The sequence below is a fragment of the Amia ocellicauda genome, chromosome 6 (assembly GCF_036373705.1).
Source record: "Amia ocellicauda isolate fAmiCal2 chromosome 6, fAmiCal2.hap1, whole genome shotgun sequence".
NCBI lineage: Eukaryota > Metazoa > Chordata > Actinopteri > Amiiformes > Amiidae > Amia > Amia ocellicauda.
Window position 1 is genome coordinate 40,790,537 of NC_089855.1, and position 21,224 is coordinate 40,811,760.

At 44.7% G+C, this 21,224-nt stretch overlaps 1 protein-coding gene across 1 annotated transcript; it reads right to left on the reverse strand.

The window, feature by feature from the left end:
• Nucleotides 1–1,049: 1,049 nt before the first annotated feature.
• elfn2a (extracellular leucine-rich repeat and fibronectin type III domain containing 2a) lies at nucleotides 1,050–4,656 on the reverse strand. Its single transcript, XM_066707584.1, has 2 exons — nucleotides 1,938–4,656; nucleotides 1,050–1,817 (listed from the first exon to the last, which is right to left on the reverse strand). Exons 1-2 carry the CDS (start codon nucleotides 4,216–4,218, stop codon nucleotides 1,087–1,089), a joined length of 3,012 nt encoding a protein of 1,003 aa, XP_066563681.1. The 5' UTR covers nucleotides 4,219–4,656; the 3' UTR covers nucleotides 1,050–1,086.
• Nucleotides 4,657–21,224: the final 16,568 nt, after the last annotated feature.

Sequence of the window (21,224 nt, forward strand, 5' to 3'; positions counted from 1 at the left end):
CTCCCTCGTCCTCTCTTCCCAATCTGATCTGTTGTATTGGAATGACCTATTTTGTGTTTCCTAATATAACAGCAGAAACTAAATGGAGGGGGGGCAAATCAGTTTTCTCTTTTCATTAAAAAAGTATGATTATTATTTTTTAGGTCATAATATCATTTGGGGCCCTAAATTAATTAGCAATTAGGTGTAGCTGAGGGGCCCAAGGGGAAGGGTGGGATGGAATTAAAGCTGTAAAATGAAATAATTTATCTTCTCTCATCGCCTTCCATTTGCATGCTGTGACCTCTTGGCCTTTGGCCCATGGGGTTGCATTTGTCAGGTTGTCGGAGTCTGCTCTTCTATGTGTGTGCTCATAATGGGTCTGTAATTCTTGAATTGCTGGCTATACCCATTTGCAGTGCTAACTGCTTTCTGTGAGACACAGGAGAAAGTGGAAAGTGGAGAGTGGAAAGAAGACACACACACACACACACACACACACACACACACAGACACACACTCACTCATGCACACACTGTCACACACACAGGGTTAATAGTCTCTACAGCATTTTTCTCCCATCTTATGTGACCAAAAACCAAACGCACGACCAAACTACAACCTCACACAACACTGCCAGACTGAAGTATGTCAGCTGGGATACCCTACACATTCTATTACTCCTCTTCCCTCCCTTCTCCTCTCCACTCCCCTCCCCTCCTCTGCTCTTCCCTTCCCCTCCCCCCTGGTCCTCACTAAAACCAGACTGTAGTTTGAGCCCATTGAGAGAGTCATTATTGGGTGGCTGTGGTTGCAATGCTCTCTGGGATACCAGGAAGGAACAGGTCTGTCTGGAATGGGTAAATAATGACACTCCCCTTACCCCTCTATGGCCCATTCCTGCCCAACACTCTCTTCACACGCTCTCCCTACCCCAATCCTGCCCTTCACTGTACCCTCCCTCCCACTCTCCTACCCCTCTCCTGCCAAACATCCTCCCCCCTGCCCACTGTCCTTACCCTAACAAATTCAAGTCTGTCCATCCCCCTCCTTCTTTTCCATCACACGCAAACACACCCTCATGTCACCCCGCCAACCCCCTGCAAGTTACAGCTTCTGCTGAGCGGACACCCCCTTCCAGTAGTCCAGTATGTCATGCAGGTCCTCGTCCTTGGCAAACTGCACCTTCTTGCGCAGGGCATGACCAGCCGTCACGCAGGAGGCAGCGTCGCGGGGGCCCTTGCGGTAGGGTCGGAAGCGCTCCCAGATGCGCAGTGTGCTCTCCGAGGAGTACTCAGGGCTGGAGGAGTAACCGGAGTAGTGGTGGCGGGGCGAGAGCTGCGAGTAGGAGGCGGTGGCATCCCGTTTGGCACGGCCCAGTGGCTTGAGGAAGACCGAGGCCTTCTGGGAGGATGTGGAGGCGGCAGAGGAAGGCGGGGAGGAGGGGGAGGGCTCTGCAGGGCCCTCGTAGTACAGCGCTGGGAAGGAGTGGCGATGCTCTGAGCAGTGGTAGGCCCCACCCACTTCTAAGTGGTGCAGGACCGCACTGCTACCACCCCCCCCTGCCCCTCCTCCTCCTCCTCCTCCTCCTCCTCCTCCCCCACCACCGCTGCCCATCAATGGCAGCCTTTCAAGGGGCTCCCCACAGCTCAGGGGGCTGCTGCGCTCGGGGTAAAGGCCAGGGTCGGGGCTGCGTGGCTCGGGCACGTCCAAGGAGAAGACCCGGGCGCTGCGGATGGACCCCCCCGAGGACACGCTGCAGCGCTTCTTGCCTGGGCCCAGAGCTCCCCCTCCCACCGCGGCGTCCGCACTCAGCTGCCTCTGCAGGGGCCGGGCAGAGGAGATGGGGTGGAGGGGGAGGTGCAGGGGGAGGGGTCCGGGGAGGGCGGAGGAGGAGGAGGAGGAGGAGGTGGTGGTGGCGGTGGCAGAGGAAGAGGAGGAGGAGGAGGAGGAGGTGGCAGAGGGGGGTGGAGGGTCCCGGTAAGGGGGGGAGAGGAAGGTGCCACCGCTGATGCCTGGGCGCTCGGAGAGGGGGAGGGAAAGGGGCGGATGGGGGTGGGGGTGTGGGTGAGCAAGGCCGAGGGGCAGTGGGGGAGGTGGCAGCAGCTTGGGGGAGGAGCAGGATGCAGCAGCGGCCAGCATGTGGCAGGCCTCGGAGGACACGGGGAGAAGGCCCCGGGACAGGGAAGGGGCGGGACAAGAGGAAGAGGCACAGGAGGAGGCGCAGGAGGAGGCGGAGGATGCGGAGGAAGAGGAGGAGGGGGCGGTGGTGGCCAAGGGTGGGGGTAGGGACGGTGGGTGCTGGGCGGCGGTGGCGGCAGCGGCAGCGGCAGCATTGGCCACAGAGTCCAGCTTGAGGGCATCGATGCAGTTGTTGATGATCTGGTTGACCTTGTCCACCTCCTTTGCAATGGTGGAGATCTCAGAGACTGAGCCTCTGCCGTCGTCGTCGGACTCCTCCTCCTCGCCGCCTCCGCCCCCGCCGCTGCCACCCTCCGAGCCCTCCCCCTCCCTCGGTTCCCCCTCCCCTCCCCCTCTCCCCATCCCCAAACCGCCCCTCACCCCCCCTTCCGAGGTGCGCACATCCATGTAGTTCCCCTTGGAGGCAGCAGCAGCAGCAGCCAGTGCAGCGGCCTCAGAGAATGCCGTGGCCAGTTTCTCAGCCTGAGGGATGGAGGAAAGGCGGGAGGAACCTGTGCCTGGGCCTCCTCCTCCTGCTGGGTGGCAGGAGGAAGAGGAGGAGGAGGTGGTGGTGGTGGGGATCTTGCCGTGTCGGTGGGGGTGGTGGTGGTGGTGGTGGTGGCCTGGGTCGTGGAGCTTGGAGGGGTCGACGCCAACCCCTGCCCCCGTTGCCGCTGCCGCTACCTCGGGCCCGTAGCGCATCTCCAGGATGGTCTTCTTGACACTGATGGACTTTTCCTTCTCTTCCTGCAGCCGCCGCTTGCGCAGGCAGTAATAGACCAGGCCCAATACGATAAGCATCCCGAAGAGGCAGCCCAGCACGGTCATGATGTAGTGAGTGGTGGTGGAGGGGCTGGGCCGCATGTCATCGGGGCCCTGGGCACGAGTTGAGAATCGCAGGCAGGTGTGGTTGTGCCGCTGCTGGTTGCGGATAGAGGCCACGCAGAAGGTGTAGTTTGTGTGGGCCTCCAGTTTGTCCAGGGTGATGATCTCTTTGCGGTTCTTTAGGTTCTTGACGTCGGACACGTAACTGCTGTTGTACTGTACCAGGATATACATCTTGCTGTAGGGCCGAGGGATCTGGACCAGTATTGTGGCCGAGGAGAGGGAGACCTGGTGCAACTTGATGCTGGGGCTCACAGCGGGGTCGGCGGTGGAGGGCAGGGTGGGCTGGAAGGGGCCAAGCATCTCTGCCGCGTCCGGCCCGCCCGAGCCCTCATATGGGTCCTGGGGGGAGGAGAGGGTGGCCAAGCCTGGGATAATCACGCCGTCACGGCACATGGAGGCCAGGACGGACTTGGCGTTGTGGCCTTGTCCCCCCCCACCGCCCCCTCCCCCGCCGCCGCCCCCGGTACCTCCCAGTGGACTGAGCAAAGAGAACCCAAATAACTCCCGGGGTGTCTCGCACTGCAGGCGGTCGTAGGTACGCGTGACGTTGTTGAAGGCCTCCAGCCAGGCCAAAAAGCTGAAGAGGTCACAGCCACAGTGGAAGGGGTTGCCAGCCAACTCGCACACCATCAGCCGGCCCAGCCCGCTGAAGGTGGACGGGTCCAGCCGGGCCAGCTTGTTGGAGGACAGGTCCAGGCTGCTGAGGCCTGGGCACTCCCAGAAGGCGCTGGGTGAGATGGACTCGATGAGGTTGTGCTGCACGAAGAGGCACTGCAGGCGGCCCAGGCCCCGCAGCATGCCCTCTGTCAGGTTGGTCAGCCGGTTGTAGCCCAACTGCAACACCTGCAGGTTAGCCTGGCCAGCAAAGGCCCCGTCCTCCACATAGGAGATCTCATTCTTGGTTAAGTTGAGGTCTGTCAGGTTGGTGAAGCGGCTCAGGGAGCTGAAGAGCACCACCTTGAGCTTGTTCTCGTTGAGCCGCAGATCATGCACCGTGCTGTTGATGTGCTGCGGTATGGTCTCATAGGGGGGCTGGTTCTGGCTGCAGATGGCCAGCCACACGTAGCCCTTGTCACCCTCAATCAGCCAGCAGTCCCCCCGGGCCGGGTTGGGCAGTGGGAACAGGAGGAGGAGGAGGAGGAGGAGGAGGTGGGGGAGAGAGTTAGACATGTCTGAGATAGAGACTCAGAGAGAGAGGGTCAGAGATAAAGAGAAAGGGAGAGAGATAGAGACTGAGAAGGAGAGAGAATTCCCTAAACAGATCGGGGGGACGTTAATGAGATCAGTGTTTGTGAGGAAAACAGAGGGAATAATCTTTTTGGGGGTTGTCTGCCGAGAAGAGAGGGAGAGAGAGGAGAGCAAGGGAGGGTGGGAGGTTGTGCGTTTTTCTTTCTATTCAATTGTTACTTGTAAATAGTCACACACACACTCACACACACACTCACACATGTGCACAGTGAGCCAGAGAGAGAGATAGAGAGGGAAGGAGAGGGGGAAAGAGAGACAGAGTTACAGGGGTTTGGTGGTCATGTCTACTACAGTGCCCACACTGGTTAGTACAGGCCTATAGAACTGAGTGTGCCACCGGTCACTCATATTCCTAACTGGGCTGCCTGTCTTTCCTGTTCCCCTCCCCCACAAACCCCCCCCCCCACAAAAAATATATAAAAACAAACAATCGCTGAGTTCTCTGCTCCACTCTTCGCTTCTTCCTTCCCTTCCTCCTATCTCTCTCCTCCTCCTGCTGTGTCCTGTTCTCTGTGTTTCTTCTGATCTTGTGATCCCAGTGCAGAGGGGGGGCACTTCAGGTGGGGGGCGTGAAGATCTGGGGACGAGGGAGGGACAGTGAGAGGTAGAGAGAGAGTTTTTAAAGTGCAAAGTACTTCCACACATTCAAGTTTGTACAATCCCAACTACTCGATAGTATACCGTACTACACTGCACTTTGTACTACACTCTACGATACTGCACTACACTAGACTGCACTGCACTACATTGTACTACAGTACACTACACAGCACACTACAGTACAGTTTACTACACTGCACTACACTACACTTCATTGCAGTATTCTACACTGTACTACACTACAATACCTCACAAAACAGATAAAGATAAACCCAGAGAGAGAATGAAAGAAAGTGAGAGGGACGAAAAAGAAAGAAAGATGTAGGGAGCGAGAGAGTGCAAATCCCTCAGTAATTCTGCCCAGCAGCTGAATGCCCAGCCTGTTTAAGCTTCAGTAATGGGCTATCAGGCGAAGAGTGAGAGAGAGCGAGAGAGAGAGACTCCACTGCCAGTGGCAGGCGTGTTAAACGCGGCAGCTCCGGCTGTACCCGCTCGCCTGTCAAACATAGCACACGCCGTGCCACGACAGCCCAGTCTCCCCCGGCTCCCCCGCCCCTCCGTCCGCCTCCATGGCGCCCATCAGCACCGGTTAACTCGGTCAAACGAACGGGGCGCTGCGGACACAGGAAACAGACGCCAGGAAAGCAGCGGGGGAGGACAAAAAACTGCAATTCTACTTCATACACTCCACCGAGAGAGAGAAGAGCAAGAGAGAGAGAGAGAGAGAGAGAGAGAGAGAAAGAGAGAGAGAATCGAGGCACAGTTAGAACCAGTGTATTGGTGTATACTGTATTGTTCTGTACTGTGAAATATATTTATATGGAGAGTTTTATTTTTCTTCAGTGTCTGGCATTGTTATGCATGAAACGTATCATGAATGTGTGCATGTAGAACATTGTGTGTTGGTGTTTTGCAAAACCATGGACAAATAAATAATCTAAAATATCTTCAAATTAATAATAATAATATAGGCTACTAATCATAATAATACCACCATTACTACTATTAATATCATAATCAGGGGTGTCATGCAGCTAAATGTTTTATTGGGGGGGCAAAGTCGGAAAACAAATTATCTGTAAGTTATTTTAAATGTAAGTGTACTTTTATGTACTGATCTACATACATATTCAATTGCTCCTCTGTTTTTGTTGTATTTTAGCCACTGGTATTTCTGATATCAGTTACTGTTAAAACAACTTCACTCGGTTCAAACGAAGTGTAGACATCTGTATTCATCTCTTGCCAGACGATCTGTTGGCATGATTAAACTTTTCTGATTGAAAAAAATAAGTCCTTACAAATGGTGCATGCTCTATTGTATAACCTATAAGAACAATTAGGCCAATGTAATTGCAACTGAAGCAAGATTCTACTTTAATTTAAGACTATTGCATTTATTTGGTCTTGTTGTACTATTTCTGTTTTCACTGTGTAACCATAAACAATAATCACCACCTCCTACCTCTCTGAACCTCACTGGTGCTGCTACTACTGATACTACAGCTGGCTTCAAGGGGGCCTTCAGTCACAGAGACTAATAAAAAAAACAACTTGAATATTCTACTTTGCATCTTTGCTCAACATACTATTTTTATTTATGTTTTGGAAGAGGAAATGGTCTTAAACAAATGATAATAATAGTAAAGTTCAGTCACATCTACATGTATTTCTGTATCTCCACACAGAAAGAAACACAGAAATACAGAAAGTTTTACAGTTTTACAGAAAAGTGTACAGTGAGGTTTTTGTTTTTGTTGGATAACTACATGCCAATATAAAACACTAAGACAATCACTGTTAGATATTTCAAAAACATTTAAGTCTATTGTTTATTGGATTTGAATGTTTAGGGTGTGAATAATTTTGATCAAATATGCAAATAATATTTTTGTTAAGTCCAATACTGATGTCTAAAATAGTACTGTTGTCATTCATTTATGCAACAAATAATGAATGTACACTTGCATTTATGTCACTAAAACCCACTGTAGTCTATGAAGGATGTGAATAATTCTGGAGGCAATTATACCTGTAGATAGTATACTATAGATCTGTTTTAATAGACACACATGTTGTCACTTTATAAAACAATAGTGAGAGAGATAAGAATATATTTTTAATTTCCTTAAATATTGTTTTAATCTGATTGCATACTGATTAAAAACATTAAAATAAAAACATGTTATAGCTTACGTAATTTCAACAAACAAAAAAGATGGCACAATATATGCTTTGAACTGCCACTGAACAAGCAAGATAAACTAAAATGTCTAAACAAGGAATTTTGTGGCATACTGTAGCTGAAGTGGCGAGGGATTTTCTAAGATATTTGATATTTACTGAAATGTTTCTACATAGATCTGACATTAAAAATATGAACAATGTAAACAATGTAGGGGGAAACATATTCCTTTCGTAGCAGACTCCCTTAACCCAAGCCGACATAGTAGCAGTCAAAACAATCACTTTTCACAGAACATTACCTATGACAGTGAGCGCAGAGGAATGCTATACAAAGTTAGTCCCAATTAAAGAAATACAAATCGTCAAAAGGCCACAGAGTACAATATCGAGGACACATCCTACTTACAATGAGCCAATAGCGGTTCAAAACAAGCAGGTGAGCTGTGTCAATATTGCAGAAGCAGTTTCAGTTACGTGACTAAAGCATGTCCCTATTTAACAGACAGAGATGCCCTGTTAACAACACCACAGTGAGAGACCAAGACGCGGTTCTGGTTCGCGTCTCTATGTTTCCCCATTACTTACAGGTTCAGTATTGAATTATTTACAGCAATCTGTACTGGAGGGGAAGAAAACAATGTGAAGAATGCGCATATTGTCTGTAGGTGTGGGACTGCGGTAGGAGACAGATTGTTATACAGTCACTGTTATGCCTGCATCTTCTACAAGGTGTGTTTCTACTGTATTGCATTGTACTATAGTATACTATACTGTAACATTCTGTAATGTACTGTATTATGCTATACTGTAATGTACTCTATTATACAATACTGTAATGTACTATACTACACAATCTGTATTGTACTCTGTTATACCGTATTGCCATACTATACTAAAATGTTATACTATACTATACTATACCATACTGCACCATAGTGTAGTATATACTGCACTACTCTGTACTGCTCTGTATTGCACTAATCTCTACTGCTCTGTACCGCTCTACTTTATACTGTTCTGTACTGCACTACACTATACTGCACTACTCTGAACTTGTCTGTACTGCACTACTCTGTACTACACAACTCTGTACTGCACTACTCTGTACTGCACTGTTCTGTACTGCTTCTGTACTAAGACAGAAAATGGGAAAAAGTAAAAGCAAAAATAAATGCATGACTATTTCAATCAAACAGTGCAAAACAGACTTGCTGCAGTCACCACCACTGCCATCTCTCCTCAGAAGAACACATGCTGTCTGTCAGAGAGAGACACAGTGTCAGACTCTGATCTGTTACAGCAGCAGGCATTTCCAACACTGTGAACCTCACACACACAGCCAAGACGTGGGGGGTGGGGGGTAGGGGCACAATTCATGGGGGGGTTGTTGTGACTGTGACTACTTTTCATCCCTGAGGAAGTGACTGAGATAAATGAGATGATATGTGTGTAGATATATGGTAGATATATATCCAATCCACTCAAGTTCAGTCACACAGCTCAGTCACTATAGCCCTCATCCAATTCAGTCCAGTCCCCTCACACAGCCATTTCTGTATTGTATACTATTGCATTACAGGGCATTGCATCACACTGTCTTGCATTATTAAGATCACAATATCAATATACAGTTCCTGTGCATTGATCCCGTGCTTGAGCTGTCATCAGTACTGCGCCTGCCCTGTGAGAGTGCTGCCGCACGTGCATCACACCGCTGTGTCGGTGAAGGATGCCATGATGCAATTCGGTACATTGCACTGGCAGGGCACCAGCTGTGTGGATGTGCATTTTAGAAATACGCCTGTCTGTCTGTTTATTTATTTATCCATCTATCCATATATCTATCTGTCCATTTTTCTGCCTGAGTGTCTGTCTATCCACTTTATATTGTTATTGCTCTAACATAATAGCTATTAGCAATGGCTAATACAATGGAACTGTAAATTGGCTAAGAAAAGCATTCAAAATATGATTATTAATAATGATAATAGTTAATAGATAATAATAGTGATACTTGTTTCTGAAAATGTGATGACTGACAGAAAGCCAACACCAACAAAAATGCTAGCCAATCAGTTGCCGCTAGATTACATCAGTTCATGTATGGAAAAGAAGATGGAAAACCAAAAGATAGGTGCTTAAGGAGACATGCGTAACTCCCCCCTTCTCTCTCTCTTTCACCCTCTCCCTCTCTCTCTTACCCTATCTCTTCACTTTCACACCCTCACCCTCTCTCTCTCTCTCTCTCCCTTTCTCTCCTCTCTCTCTTTTGCCAAACAGAAATAATTATTCCTCTCTGACAGCGTTGCTAAAGTCTCCATGCATTAAAGAGAGACAAGGATTGTACATGGAAGTGTGGAGGGGGGGATAGAAAGAGAGGGTGGGTGGAGGGAAGTGAGGGGGTAGCAGAGGAAAAGAGGAAAGTGATAGAGGGACAGAGAAAGGCAAGTGAGAGGAACAGAAGGATAGAGGATTGATTGAGGGAAAGGAAGGGACAGCAGAAAGATGGCAAGAGAGGAGTGAGAAAAAGAGAGAGAGGGATTCATTTATTTGCTGGAATATTTCAGTTCCTAAACAGAATACTAATTAGGAACAGTCATGTAGTGCTGGGTAAGTCTAACACGCACAGGCACACACACACACACACACACACACATTCACACACTCAGTCACAGTCACATCCTCAAACAATTTGGATCCCTATACTATACTATACTATACTATACTATATATTCCACACAGCGCTGACTCCAGTCTGCGCACTATACTATACTATACTATACTACACTATGCTATACTATTCAGTACTATAGTATATAGTCCACACAGTGCTGGCTCCAGTCTGGGCACCATACTATACTATACTATACTTTACTATACTATACTATTCTATACTATACTATATAGTCCACACAGTGCTGGCTCCAGTCTGGGCGCTTATGCATATAATAGATCAAAGCGCAGCATATAATAGGAAGAAACCAATTAAAAAATATTTACAGTTTAATTAAATGACATGAAATACACAAACAAACAAATAAATAAATAAATAAATTAGATCAGAGACTTTTCTCCTCTGGTTTCTCTCTTACATTGTCCTTTCCTTAATTATAAATTATTTTTAATTTTAATTTAATTAATGAATTAATTTATTTTTAGGTTTGATGTTTTTCAACAGTGAAACCAGGTCCTCACTAACTAGGACATTAACTGGCTGCAGGGAGAGAGAGACAGAGAGGGAGGGAGAAAGAGGGAGAGAGAGAAAGGGAGGGAGGGAGGAAGAGGCAGATGGAACAAAAAAGGTCCAGAAAAGGGTTAGAGAGAGGGACTGAGGGAGAGCGAGAGAGGATTGAGAGGGAGAAAGAGGGAAAGAGAGGGAGGGAGAGAACGGGAGAGCGAGATGGGGTGGGAGAGTGGGGGAGGTAAAGAGGGGGAGAGAGAAAGGGGTTAAGAGGGAGGTATAGAGACAGAGGAGGATGGAGAAGGAAATGGAGAGTGTAAATGATACACAGAGACTGACTGACTGATACACTAACTGACTGACACACTGACTACTACACTACCCTACAGTACACTACAGTACACTACACTACAACACAATACACTTCACTGTACTACACCACACTACAATACACTACACTACACTGTACTACAATTTAGTACACCACACTATGCTAGACCACACTCCTATTAAAATACACTGTGACCTGTCCATGTGTCAGTCAGCCAGTGTTAATACAGGGCATGTTAAACTCAACAGGGACCAGAGACATTTAGTAAATAAATGAATGCTTATATTTATGTATGTATGTATGTATGTATGTATGTATTTATTTATTTATTTGTTTGTTTGTTTATGTGTTTGTGTGTATGTACAGATGGGTGACAAATTAAAGGAAAAACCTGAATAAAGGAGTGGAGGAAAATAATGAATGCAGATGCCTCCAAACAGGTGTACTGCATGATACAATTAAGCAATTAACATCCTATCATACTCTGTGGCATGTATACAAATGCTGAGCAGACCCAGTTGACCACAAATTTGGATCAAGAAAAAAGGCAAGAAGAAAGGATCTAAGTGACTTTTAAAGAGAGGTCATTATTGGGGCACGAATGGCAGGAGCTTAAGTCACAAAGACTTCTCAAATAGCTAGTGTTCTCGACAAGTGGGTGATTGCATGTGTGGCGACACCAAGAGAATGGTACAGGCCTGACTGCTTGACCTGTTATGCTGTGGGGGGCATTTTCCTGGCATGGTTTGGGTCCACTTGTCCCCTTAGAGGGCAGATCATTACAAAGTTATTCTGAGTGATCACCTTTATGCTATGGTGAAACATTTCTATCCTGATGGGAGAGGTCTCTTCCAGGATGACAATGCTCCTATCCACAGGGCACGAGGGGTTACTGAATGGTTTGATGAGTATGAAAATGATGAGGGGTGTGTGACGTGGTGTTTTCGCCATCACGCTGTGTGGAAAAAGGTGAATGGGGAAACCATGCAGTCCTGAAGTAGCTCCCCTTGTATACTATGCTGTCACAGTATGTATGTATGTGTTTATCAATGTGTGTGTCTGTGTGCTCAGTCTGCAATCCTGGCAAGAGGTGTGCATTTTAAAACTATGCGATTTTTACTGGACACCCCCACACCCCCCCTCTCCCATTCTCCTAACGATGGCATTAGTTAATTAGCAGTAGAGATTGATAGAGGCATCCCTGGGCCAGTCAATACTAGCCTCTGCATTCCCTACTGCCACATCTCCATTTCTCTCTCCCTCCATCTGTTTCTCTCTCCCTGTTTCCCTCTCTCTCTTTCATTCTCTCATCATTCCCTCTTCCCATTCTCCGATTCTTTCCACTTCCTTCTCTTTCCTTCCATTTAATGCAAGTCCTTCATCTTCCTCCTCTTCCTTCCCTTCTTCTCCTCCCTCTCTCTCATCATCCATTCATTTCTATCCCTCCTCTCTCTTTCCCTCCTCTCACTGTCTTACTCTCTCCTATATGAACCCTACTCCTCCTCCCCCACCTCTCCTTCTCCCTCCTCTCATTGTCTTACTCTCTCATATATGAACCCTACTCCTCCCCCACCTCTCCTTCTCCCCCTTCTCCCCCTCCACCCTTTCTCTCTCTCCTCCTCTCCCCATTTCTGTCTCCCCTCTTTTCAATATCAAATGAGGCCACTATCATCCCTTCATCTCTGCTCTGCTTTGGCTCCTTCCCGCATCACTCTCTCTCTCTTGGTATCTCTCCATTTTCTCCCTCCTCCCTCTCTAAATATAAGTCTGGTATCATCCCTTCATCGCTCCCTCCTTTTCTCTCTCTCTCTCTTTCTCCCTCCTCTAACTGACACTCTTAATCCTTTAAATTATCTTTTAAATTATGTTTCTCTCTCCACATCCCTTCTTCCCTCTCACTCTTCACCTCTCTCTCTTCTCTATCTTTCTCATGTTGCTCTATCACTCTCTGTCCCATGTTTCTCTCTCCCTCGCTCTCTCCTCTAATGTGTCGGTTTTCCACTTTTCTTTCTCTCCCCCCTCTCCTTCTCTCTCTTTTTATTTAACTTGAACTGTTGCGTAAAAAAATCTAATTGAATGGATTGAAAGCAATTATCTCAGAGAGGTTTCTATGATAGAGACTTGGGAACAGAGAGAAGGAGGGGGGGAGAGTGAAAGAAGAGACGGGTGGAGTTCATCTTGAGGAAAAACAATTATAACCCCTCTACTATACTATACTATACAAGGGTCTACAGCCCTGGACCTGTATTGGCTGTATTGAATTAGTAAATGGCTTAATTAATCTAGACCATGTTTTTTAAACCAGGGGGGTGCAAAGTTCCCTGGGGTATGAAATCCCCCCCGGCCAACAACTCACCACAGCAGCCCCCTCCCCCCAGTCGATATCTTGACCCGGTGAGGGTGCAGAATTACCATGCATCGCTGCAGGGGGTGCAAGCCTGCAAAAAGGTTAAGAACCACTGATCTAGACTAACATGACCTTTATCCCTTGAAATGGCTGTAGATCCAGGGCAAGAGACCCCAGCTGTACTGTGTCTCTCCAGGACCAGGGCTGGAGACCCCTGCTGTGCTGTACTGTAGCTTTCCAGGACCATTCCCTCTCTGTAGCCATTTTTCTGCTGTTGTTGCTGTTGTTCTCCTGTATTTGAGTCTGTTTATTGAGGTTTTGATCTGATTACAGAATCTGGGTCAGGTTATGTAAACTCTCTACTGACATAATATGAGCTGTTTGTCTTTCTCTTTCTCTCTCTCCATCCCTCTCTCAGTCTCTATGTCCCTTTAGCTCATCCTCTCCCCTGCTGTGTCTCTTTCTATTAACCCCCCTTCCTCAGTTCCTGCTCTTTCTCTCACTCTGTCATCCTTTTCCCCTTTTCTGTCCTTTCTTCTCTGTCTATCTCCATCTCAGTTGCACTCTCTGTCAATGAGCTACTCTCCCTCTCTCCATAAACCTTCGCGTTAAAGCGGTCCCCCAGTCCTCTCTCTCTCTCTCTCTCTCTCTCTCTCTCTCTCTCTCTCTCTCTCTCTCTCTCTCAATCCAATAATCTGTGCATGAGAAATCTGTCATCTTTCTCTATCTTTTACTCTTTCCTTGTCTCTTTCTTTCTATTTCCTTCTGAATCTCTGTCTCGCTCTTTCAATTTCTCCCTGTTCTCTCTCCCTTCCTGCCAACAAAGAATTATCATACTCGCATATGTTTGCGTGTGTGTGTGTGAGATAGAGAGAGTGTGAATGTGTATGCATGTGTATGTGTGTATGAGAGAGAGAGAGAAGGAGAGAGGGAGAGAGTGTTCGTGTGTTTGAGTTTTTTGTGAAGGACTCCACTGTGGCACTATGGTAAAGCCCCAGTCCAGCAGTGGTAACAGTTTCAACAGTGTCCTATGGGAGTGCATGTCTCTCCTATCCTCTACCTTCTTCCCCTCTCCTTCTCCCACTCCTACTTTCTCTCTTTTCCTCTTCAACACTCTCTCTCTTTCTTTCCCTCCAATTTATCTTCCTCTCCCTTCCTCCTCCCAGCTCTGCACTCCCTCCCCTGTCCCCATTCTCTCCCTAATTCCCTCTCTTCCTCTCTCTCTTTCTCCCTCTCCCTATCTCTCTCCCTCTCTCCTGCCTTCCCTCTCCCTATCTCTCTCTCTCTCTGTTGTTTGATGTGCAAATCTCTCTGTCAGACAGTGAGGATGCTGGTGCTGATGGGTAATTAGCAGAGCTCCTGGCTGCCTTGACGAGGGTTTGAGAGACACGGGAATAACGGGACACACACAGTCACAGCACATTGCACACTACATGCTACACACACATGGCTCACACACAACACTACACACACATAGAACACTGCACACGGCTCTGACACCCAGCACACACTACACACACAATGCACACTGCGTGACAATATTTGTAGCAGGGTGTGCGCTCAGATAGTACAGTACAGTACATAATGTAGTGTATAATAATGTGTTCAGGCTGGAGCCCCTGCTTGGATTCGAATCGTGCCACACCACACAGCTCCACCCAGCAAAGTGAGAAACCCGCTATGCCGAAATTAGCTCAGGTACACAAGAGCAGCATACCTGTTGCATATAGCAGCATAGTATTGTGTAGCAGGGGTTCCCAACTCTGGTCCTGGAGGACCCCCTACCCTGCTGGTTTTTGTTCCAACCGAGTTCTTAATTACTTAATTGAAACTTAATTGAAGTAAAAATCCGCTTAGATTTGACTTTTTAAATAAAAGAGTTGGTTCATTAATACATTCTTTATACAATTCTTAAAATCATTAAAAGGCTCTAATTCAGGAAATTATTAGTTCAATTAAAGGTTCAGTTAAGCAGTTGAGAGCTTGGTTCACAGCAAAATCTGTAGTGTTGAAATCCCAGTGTTAATAATATAGTGTTAAAATTGTTGTTTCAACACTAAAAATATTAAGTTGACACTTTGAGAGTTAAAGAGTTAAACCATCTTGAGAGTCAGTGTTAATACTGGGTTTCAAATTAAAGAGTGTTGATTTTACACTGTACTGGTGTAAAACCAAATAATGTACCATACCCACAATGCATTGTGGTAGTTTCCTGAATAATTGTTGTTTTATTTTTTCTTAATAATTGTATAAATGTTAATTATTGAACATTAATTATTGTTTGAGGGTAAAATGTATCTTTACCCACCAATGTATTTATATTTGTGTTGTCAGATTTTTCTACCCTAACTCTGAACTCATGTCTTTGAGTCAACCCCAAACCAGAATGTTTGGCTATTTAGTGGTTTGAGGTGGTGCTTGTAAGTGTTATCTGTATATGCCTGACCCACCTCCGGGGACGGTCAGTTCCCCCTGCTGGAGCCCGAGTCCAAGATCTTTTAACCATTTTATGCATGATTGTTTTTAAAATGACTTTTAAAATGTTTCTTAACTGTTTTTAAAGATTTAGTTGTTTTTAAATCACTAATTGTTTAGGGGTTTTTTGGTTTAGTTTTGTTATATTTTTTTGTCAAATACATTGTCCGTTTTGGATTTAATTTTAAATGCATTGGACCTTTTTTGTTTGTTTTTTATTTTTACCTTTTTAATTGTTTCTTTATTTTGTCCAATGCATTTTCAGTTATTTTCAATGTATTTGACTTTTATGTTGGTGAGCAGTTTTTGCTTTAATCACGTTTGTTTTGTGCACTTGTTTATTTGAAGTTAATTATTTTGTTTTTCGTTAAATCACAAAGATTTTAAAAATTTTAAGTGATTTTAAGAATTGTATTTTAAAAGTTTTTAATCACAAGTATTAAAAATTTGAATCGTTTTTTTTAATGTCATGTAAAATACTATACACAATAAAACAGTATATGCCTGACCAATTTGTGTGTTTAATTGGGTCTGGGTATTTATTTACTGAAAATTTGACTGCTAGATTTTAGCACACAGTATCAATTATACACATGCACACATTTCTGATCATCCAGAGTGTATAGAAGCAAATCTTGTGGTAATGCTAGTTATCGTTTGATTGATAAAAGCAGAGTAAACAGGGGTTTAATAATTTAGTTAACACTGGTGAGAGTAGTGCAGTGTTAAATAAAATAAAATAAACACTTAAATTAACTCCCTGAGAGCAGAACTTTTAACTCTGAGGCAGTTTTAAACATGCCAGCTCTGTTGAAAGTGTTAATTTTACTCTGGTGAGTGTGGATTATATAAAAACTTTTTTAGAGTTAATTTTAACACTGCTGGAGTTAATTCAACACTGGTGAATTTACTGTGTTGGAACAAAAACCAGCAGGACAGGGGGTCCTCCAGGACCGGTTTGGGAACCCCTCCACTCCACTACACTAAGCTACATTACACCAATCTACAACACACTACACAGCACTACACAAAACTACACTACACCACAAAGCACAGCACTATACCACACTACACTGTATTATACTACACTACATTATTATTATTATTATTATTATTATTATTATTATTAATGAAACAGACCAAAGTCAAATGGATGAGAACTGCCAGCTGTATGCTGGTACCCTGCAGCTACAGAGTCAGCAGGGTGTTCTGGATGGAGGGGGCTGTGAGAAACCGGCTGGATAATGAGGTTAAATTAACAACAATGACAACAACTACAATGGGGACAACAAGACAACAGCAGCACAACTGTTACAGTGCAGCCTGCAGAGCCCCTGAATTGCAGCTCAGCATGGGGGAGGCCTGGGGAACACCATTGGGCAGGAGACAGTTTAACATTTATTCAAAACTAATTTAAATGGTTCAATCTATGTACTGAAACAGGCTCACTTTAAAATGGCTCAGTATAATATAGTATAGTATTGTATAGTATAGTATACTATAATACAGTGCAATTTGGCATATTATGGTATATTATAGTACATTGCAGTATAGTACAGTACGGTGCGGTACTTAAAGTCTAGTATGGAACAGCATAATATAGTATGGCATACCACATTAAGAATATCCTTATATTAGTTTAGTACAGTATAGTAAGTAGTAAGTATAGTATAGTAAGTTAAACCCCAATATGTATAAAGCTTTACATTAAACTTAAACATTAAATTTTTGATGACCACATTAAAGAAATTTCACAATTGGTATTATACAGATTACAGAATATATTTGTGAAAGAAAGAGAAGATGGAGAAAACAAAAGTAAAAAAAAACAAAGGAAGAAAAGACAGTAATTAGGAAAAAGTAACAGAGAAATATAGCAGATCATTTAAAGGCAAAGTGTGACGAGCGTTAGCCAACCCCAGGATTATTAGGGCAGAGATGGGATCCAGAGGCAGTTAAAGAAAGACAAAAAAGGTTGCCATGTTGTGTAAAATTTCTCTGTGGAACCCCAAATGGTATACTTAATTTTTTCTAATTTGAGGAAGTGTAGCAAATCCCAAATTCAGCAGATGTAAGTGGGCTTGGCAGCTTGATTACAGTTTAGCAAACTTAAACAATCTATCCAGGAGAGTTACAAATGCCACGGTGTCTGACTCTGCTTTTGACAGACAGACCGTGCCAGGTACAACACCAAACAAAGCAATAAGTGGCACAATGCACAACTGTAGGACCTGTGATAAGCTTCAAAAATAGAGGACCAATAAGAATTAATTCTGTATTTAGGACCAGAATATACAGAACATATGTAAAAGTATGGCTGGTTCTACTTTACATCTGTCACAAGTTGGTTACATTACACTATTATAAACCATAAACCTGACACTAACCTTACCCTAATCTCTACACTAATATATTTAACACTAACCTTAACACTCAGATTAACCACATACTTAACACTAACCCTAATACTAATCTTAGCCACATACTTAAGGATAGCCTTAGCCTTAGCATTAATATTAAACCTAATCTCTACACTAATACTACCTCTATCAGCTGGTTTCACAGACCCTGATAAGCACTAGTCTTGGACTACTCTACCCTCTAGTCTGGGTCTGTGAAACCAGCCTTATATGTAACACTAACACCAACACAACACTAACAAAATATCTATATTAATATTAACTACATATTTAACCTTCACCTTAACCCTGTGCCTCACCCTGACTATAGATGCATCATTAACCTTAGCTGCCTTTCTTCCTTAACACACACACACAGACCTGTAGCTCATTAGCATCTGCACACTTAAACACTCCCCTCACACTCACACACAATCACACAGCACAGCACAACACTATCAGCAGATTCTATGCCTTACTATTAGTATAATTGACACCGCAGAGTGGTTTAATTTATTTTTCCTCTCTCTCTCCCCCCCACCTCTCTCTCTGTTCCTGCAGGTTTCTTTCCTATGACCAATTTGATTCTGTTAATTTTCCCCTTTTTTCCATTTTCCATTTTTTCCAAGTTGATCTTCAAAGTCTCTCACCATTCTTTAAAGAATATTCTAGTCCTCCTTGTACACCTCCACTACCCCCTCTTGCTTCTCTCTCTTCTCCCTCCCTGTCTCTCTCTCTCCCTCCCTGTCTCTCTCTCTCTCCCTCCCCCTCTCCCCTCTCTCTCCTTCTCTGTCCCCCCTCCACTCTAGCCCTCTCACGCTCTCCCTGCAGAGAGCACAGTGCTTTGATCAGCTTGTTAGGGAGCTGTGTTTCTCTGCTCCTCACATCATTACTGCTCTGACACTGAGCACACAGCCCATCTCTCAATCCCTATCTCTCTCTGTTCTCTCTCCCTCCCCATCTCTCTCGCTCTTCTCTCTCTCCCCCATCCCTCCATCTCAGAGCCCCTGCCTCCCTTCTCCTCTTCCCTCTCTCCTCACCTCATCACTCTCTCCCCAACTTTCTTGTCCTTCCTTTATCTCTCTTCTCTTCCCTCATCTCCCTCCATAGTTTCCTTTTCCTCTCTTTCCTTATCATCGTCATCTCTCTCTCTCCAGCCTGCTCCCTCTCTTCATCTTCCCCTCTCATCTCCACATCCCTCTTTCTCCCTCTCTCTCTGTTGCCCTCCCTTCATCTCTCACCCCCCTCTGTCTCTCACATATGGATCCTTCATATATTTATAACATGCCTTTAAATGTATGCATGGGGAATCACACATAACACATCCATGACAAATATATATAGACATATATTGCACAGCACTACACTACACTATACCGCAGTACACTACTCTACACTACACTATACTATATCACACTACACTACACTGCACTACACTACACTACAGCCATTACAGTATACAATAGCACAGTACACTACACTACACTGTACTACACTATAGTGCCTCTGACTGTAAATATAAGCAATGCACAGACAGAGCAGTACTGTGCAGCTCAGTACAGTAGAAATGAATTGTCATTAGAACTGACAGAAACGGGCTGGTGGGATAAAAATATTGACATTCACTTATTTAGGAATGTTTTTTTTTTGGGGGGGGGTGTAGTGAGCAGCAGCAATTCTAATAAGTGTGTTCAGGGGTGTGAAGGAGAAGAAGGAGGGGTACTTTGATCCTGGCTAATTAATGAGAGGAACAGAGAGAGAGAGAGAGAGAGAGAGAGAGAGAGAGATACTGCCCAGTTGCTTAGTAACAACACAGTTTCTTAGCAGATTGTCTTTATGAAAATAATTATTTTCCTTTGACCCAAGACTGAGAGAGAGAGAGGGAGAGAGTGAGAGAGGGAGAGAGGGAGGGAGGGGGAGAGAGAGAGAGAGGAACAGGGTGGAGAGAAGGGGAGGTAGACAGTAGAGGGAGAGAGAGAGAGATGGGCAGAGGGAGAGCGAAGGTACAGAGATGAAGAGGGTGAGTGAGAGATGGAGGGGAGAGAAAGGAAGAAATAGCACAGAGAGGGAGAGGGGGGTGGTAGAGGAAGAGGCTGAGGGTGAAGCGTAAAAGGGTGAGGGAGAGAGAAGCAGTGTGGAGAGAGCGGGAGGAAGCAGGTAGAAGGAGGGTAAGAGAGATGGAGAGAGAGAGAGATAATTTCTCTTCAGGTCAGGGTGGACCTGGTTTCCTGACACTTAAAGAGATCAAAACATGTTAACAGAGTATTACCCCCCCATATTACTGTTAAATCCACAAGTGATGTAACCCATTCCCCCATCTCTCTCTCCACTCCCCTTATCTCTCTCTCTCTCTCTATCTAATCCTCTTAGCCAGACTCCATTCACTGTCAGAGGGACTGATGTGACTGGATTTTACAGGGACAGAGAGAGAGACAGACAGACTACACTACAATGCACTACACACTACACTACAGTGCTGTACAGTGCACTACACTACACTACACTACAGTGCTGTACTGTGCACTACACTACACTAGAGTGCTGTACAGTAAGGCAAGCCAAATTGTCATTTAGAGGTATCTCAAAACACAATTTAAGATATCTTAAATTGAATTACAGATATCTCAAACTAACTCCATTTCAAGATATGTAAAATGTAATTTGAGATATCTATGATTTAATTTAAGATATCTCAAATTCAATTAGATATCTCAAATTAACCTCAATTTCAAGATATCTCAAATTGAATTTGAGATATCTGAAATTGACTTCCTGTTCTATTTCAGATATCTTAATAGACAGGAAGTCCATACAAAACATATAGCATTTTCACAGGAAGTCATTTTGAGATATCCTAAAATGACTTCCTGTTTTATTTGAGATCTCTCAAACAGCATAGGAAGTCAATTCAAGATTTCTGAAATTAGACAGGAAGTCAGTTTGAGATATCTTGAATTGAATTTGAGATATCTTCAAAGAGAGTTAATTTGAGATCTCAAATTCAATCTCTAAATGACAATTTGACTTGCCATAGTACAGTGCATTAAACTACACTACACTAAAATAAATTGCACAATACTACACTGCACTGCACACAAACAGACAGGAATTAAAGCACTAGAGATACTGAAATGGATTGCGCTGCTTTGTAACAGGCAGTTTTGTTGAACTTTCACACCAGAAGAAAATAATATAAGTAAAGACATTAATAATAACTAAATAAACACAAAATAAAATAAATACGTACATTTCTCAGAAGGAGTTTCCTACCTGCACTGACCTGGGATCCCTCCGAGAGTGTCAGCGTGGCTCTCTGCACCCCTCTCCGTTTTTTCTTTTAAAAGATCTTTCTCCCTCTTGTGCTTTTTCCTTTCCGAAGCTATTCCACTCCAACCTGCCGTCCTTGAA

Coding starts and splice junctions, on each gene's coding strand:
- elfn2a (XM_066707584.1), bottom strand. CDS start 4,218: ATGTCTAACTCTCTCCCCCACCTCCTCCTCCTCCTCCTCCTCCTCCTG. Junction 1,818..1,937: donor GGACCCTCCACCCCCCTCTG/CCACCTCCTCCT, acceptor ACCCCATCTCCT/CTGCCCGGCCCCTGCAGAGG.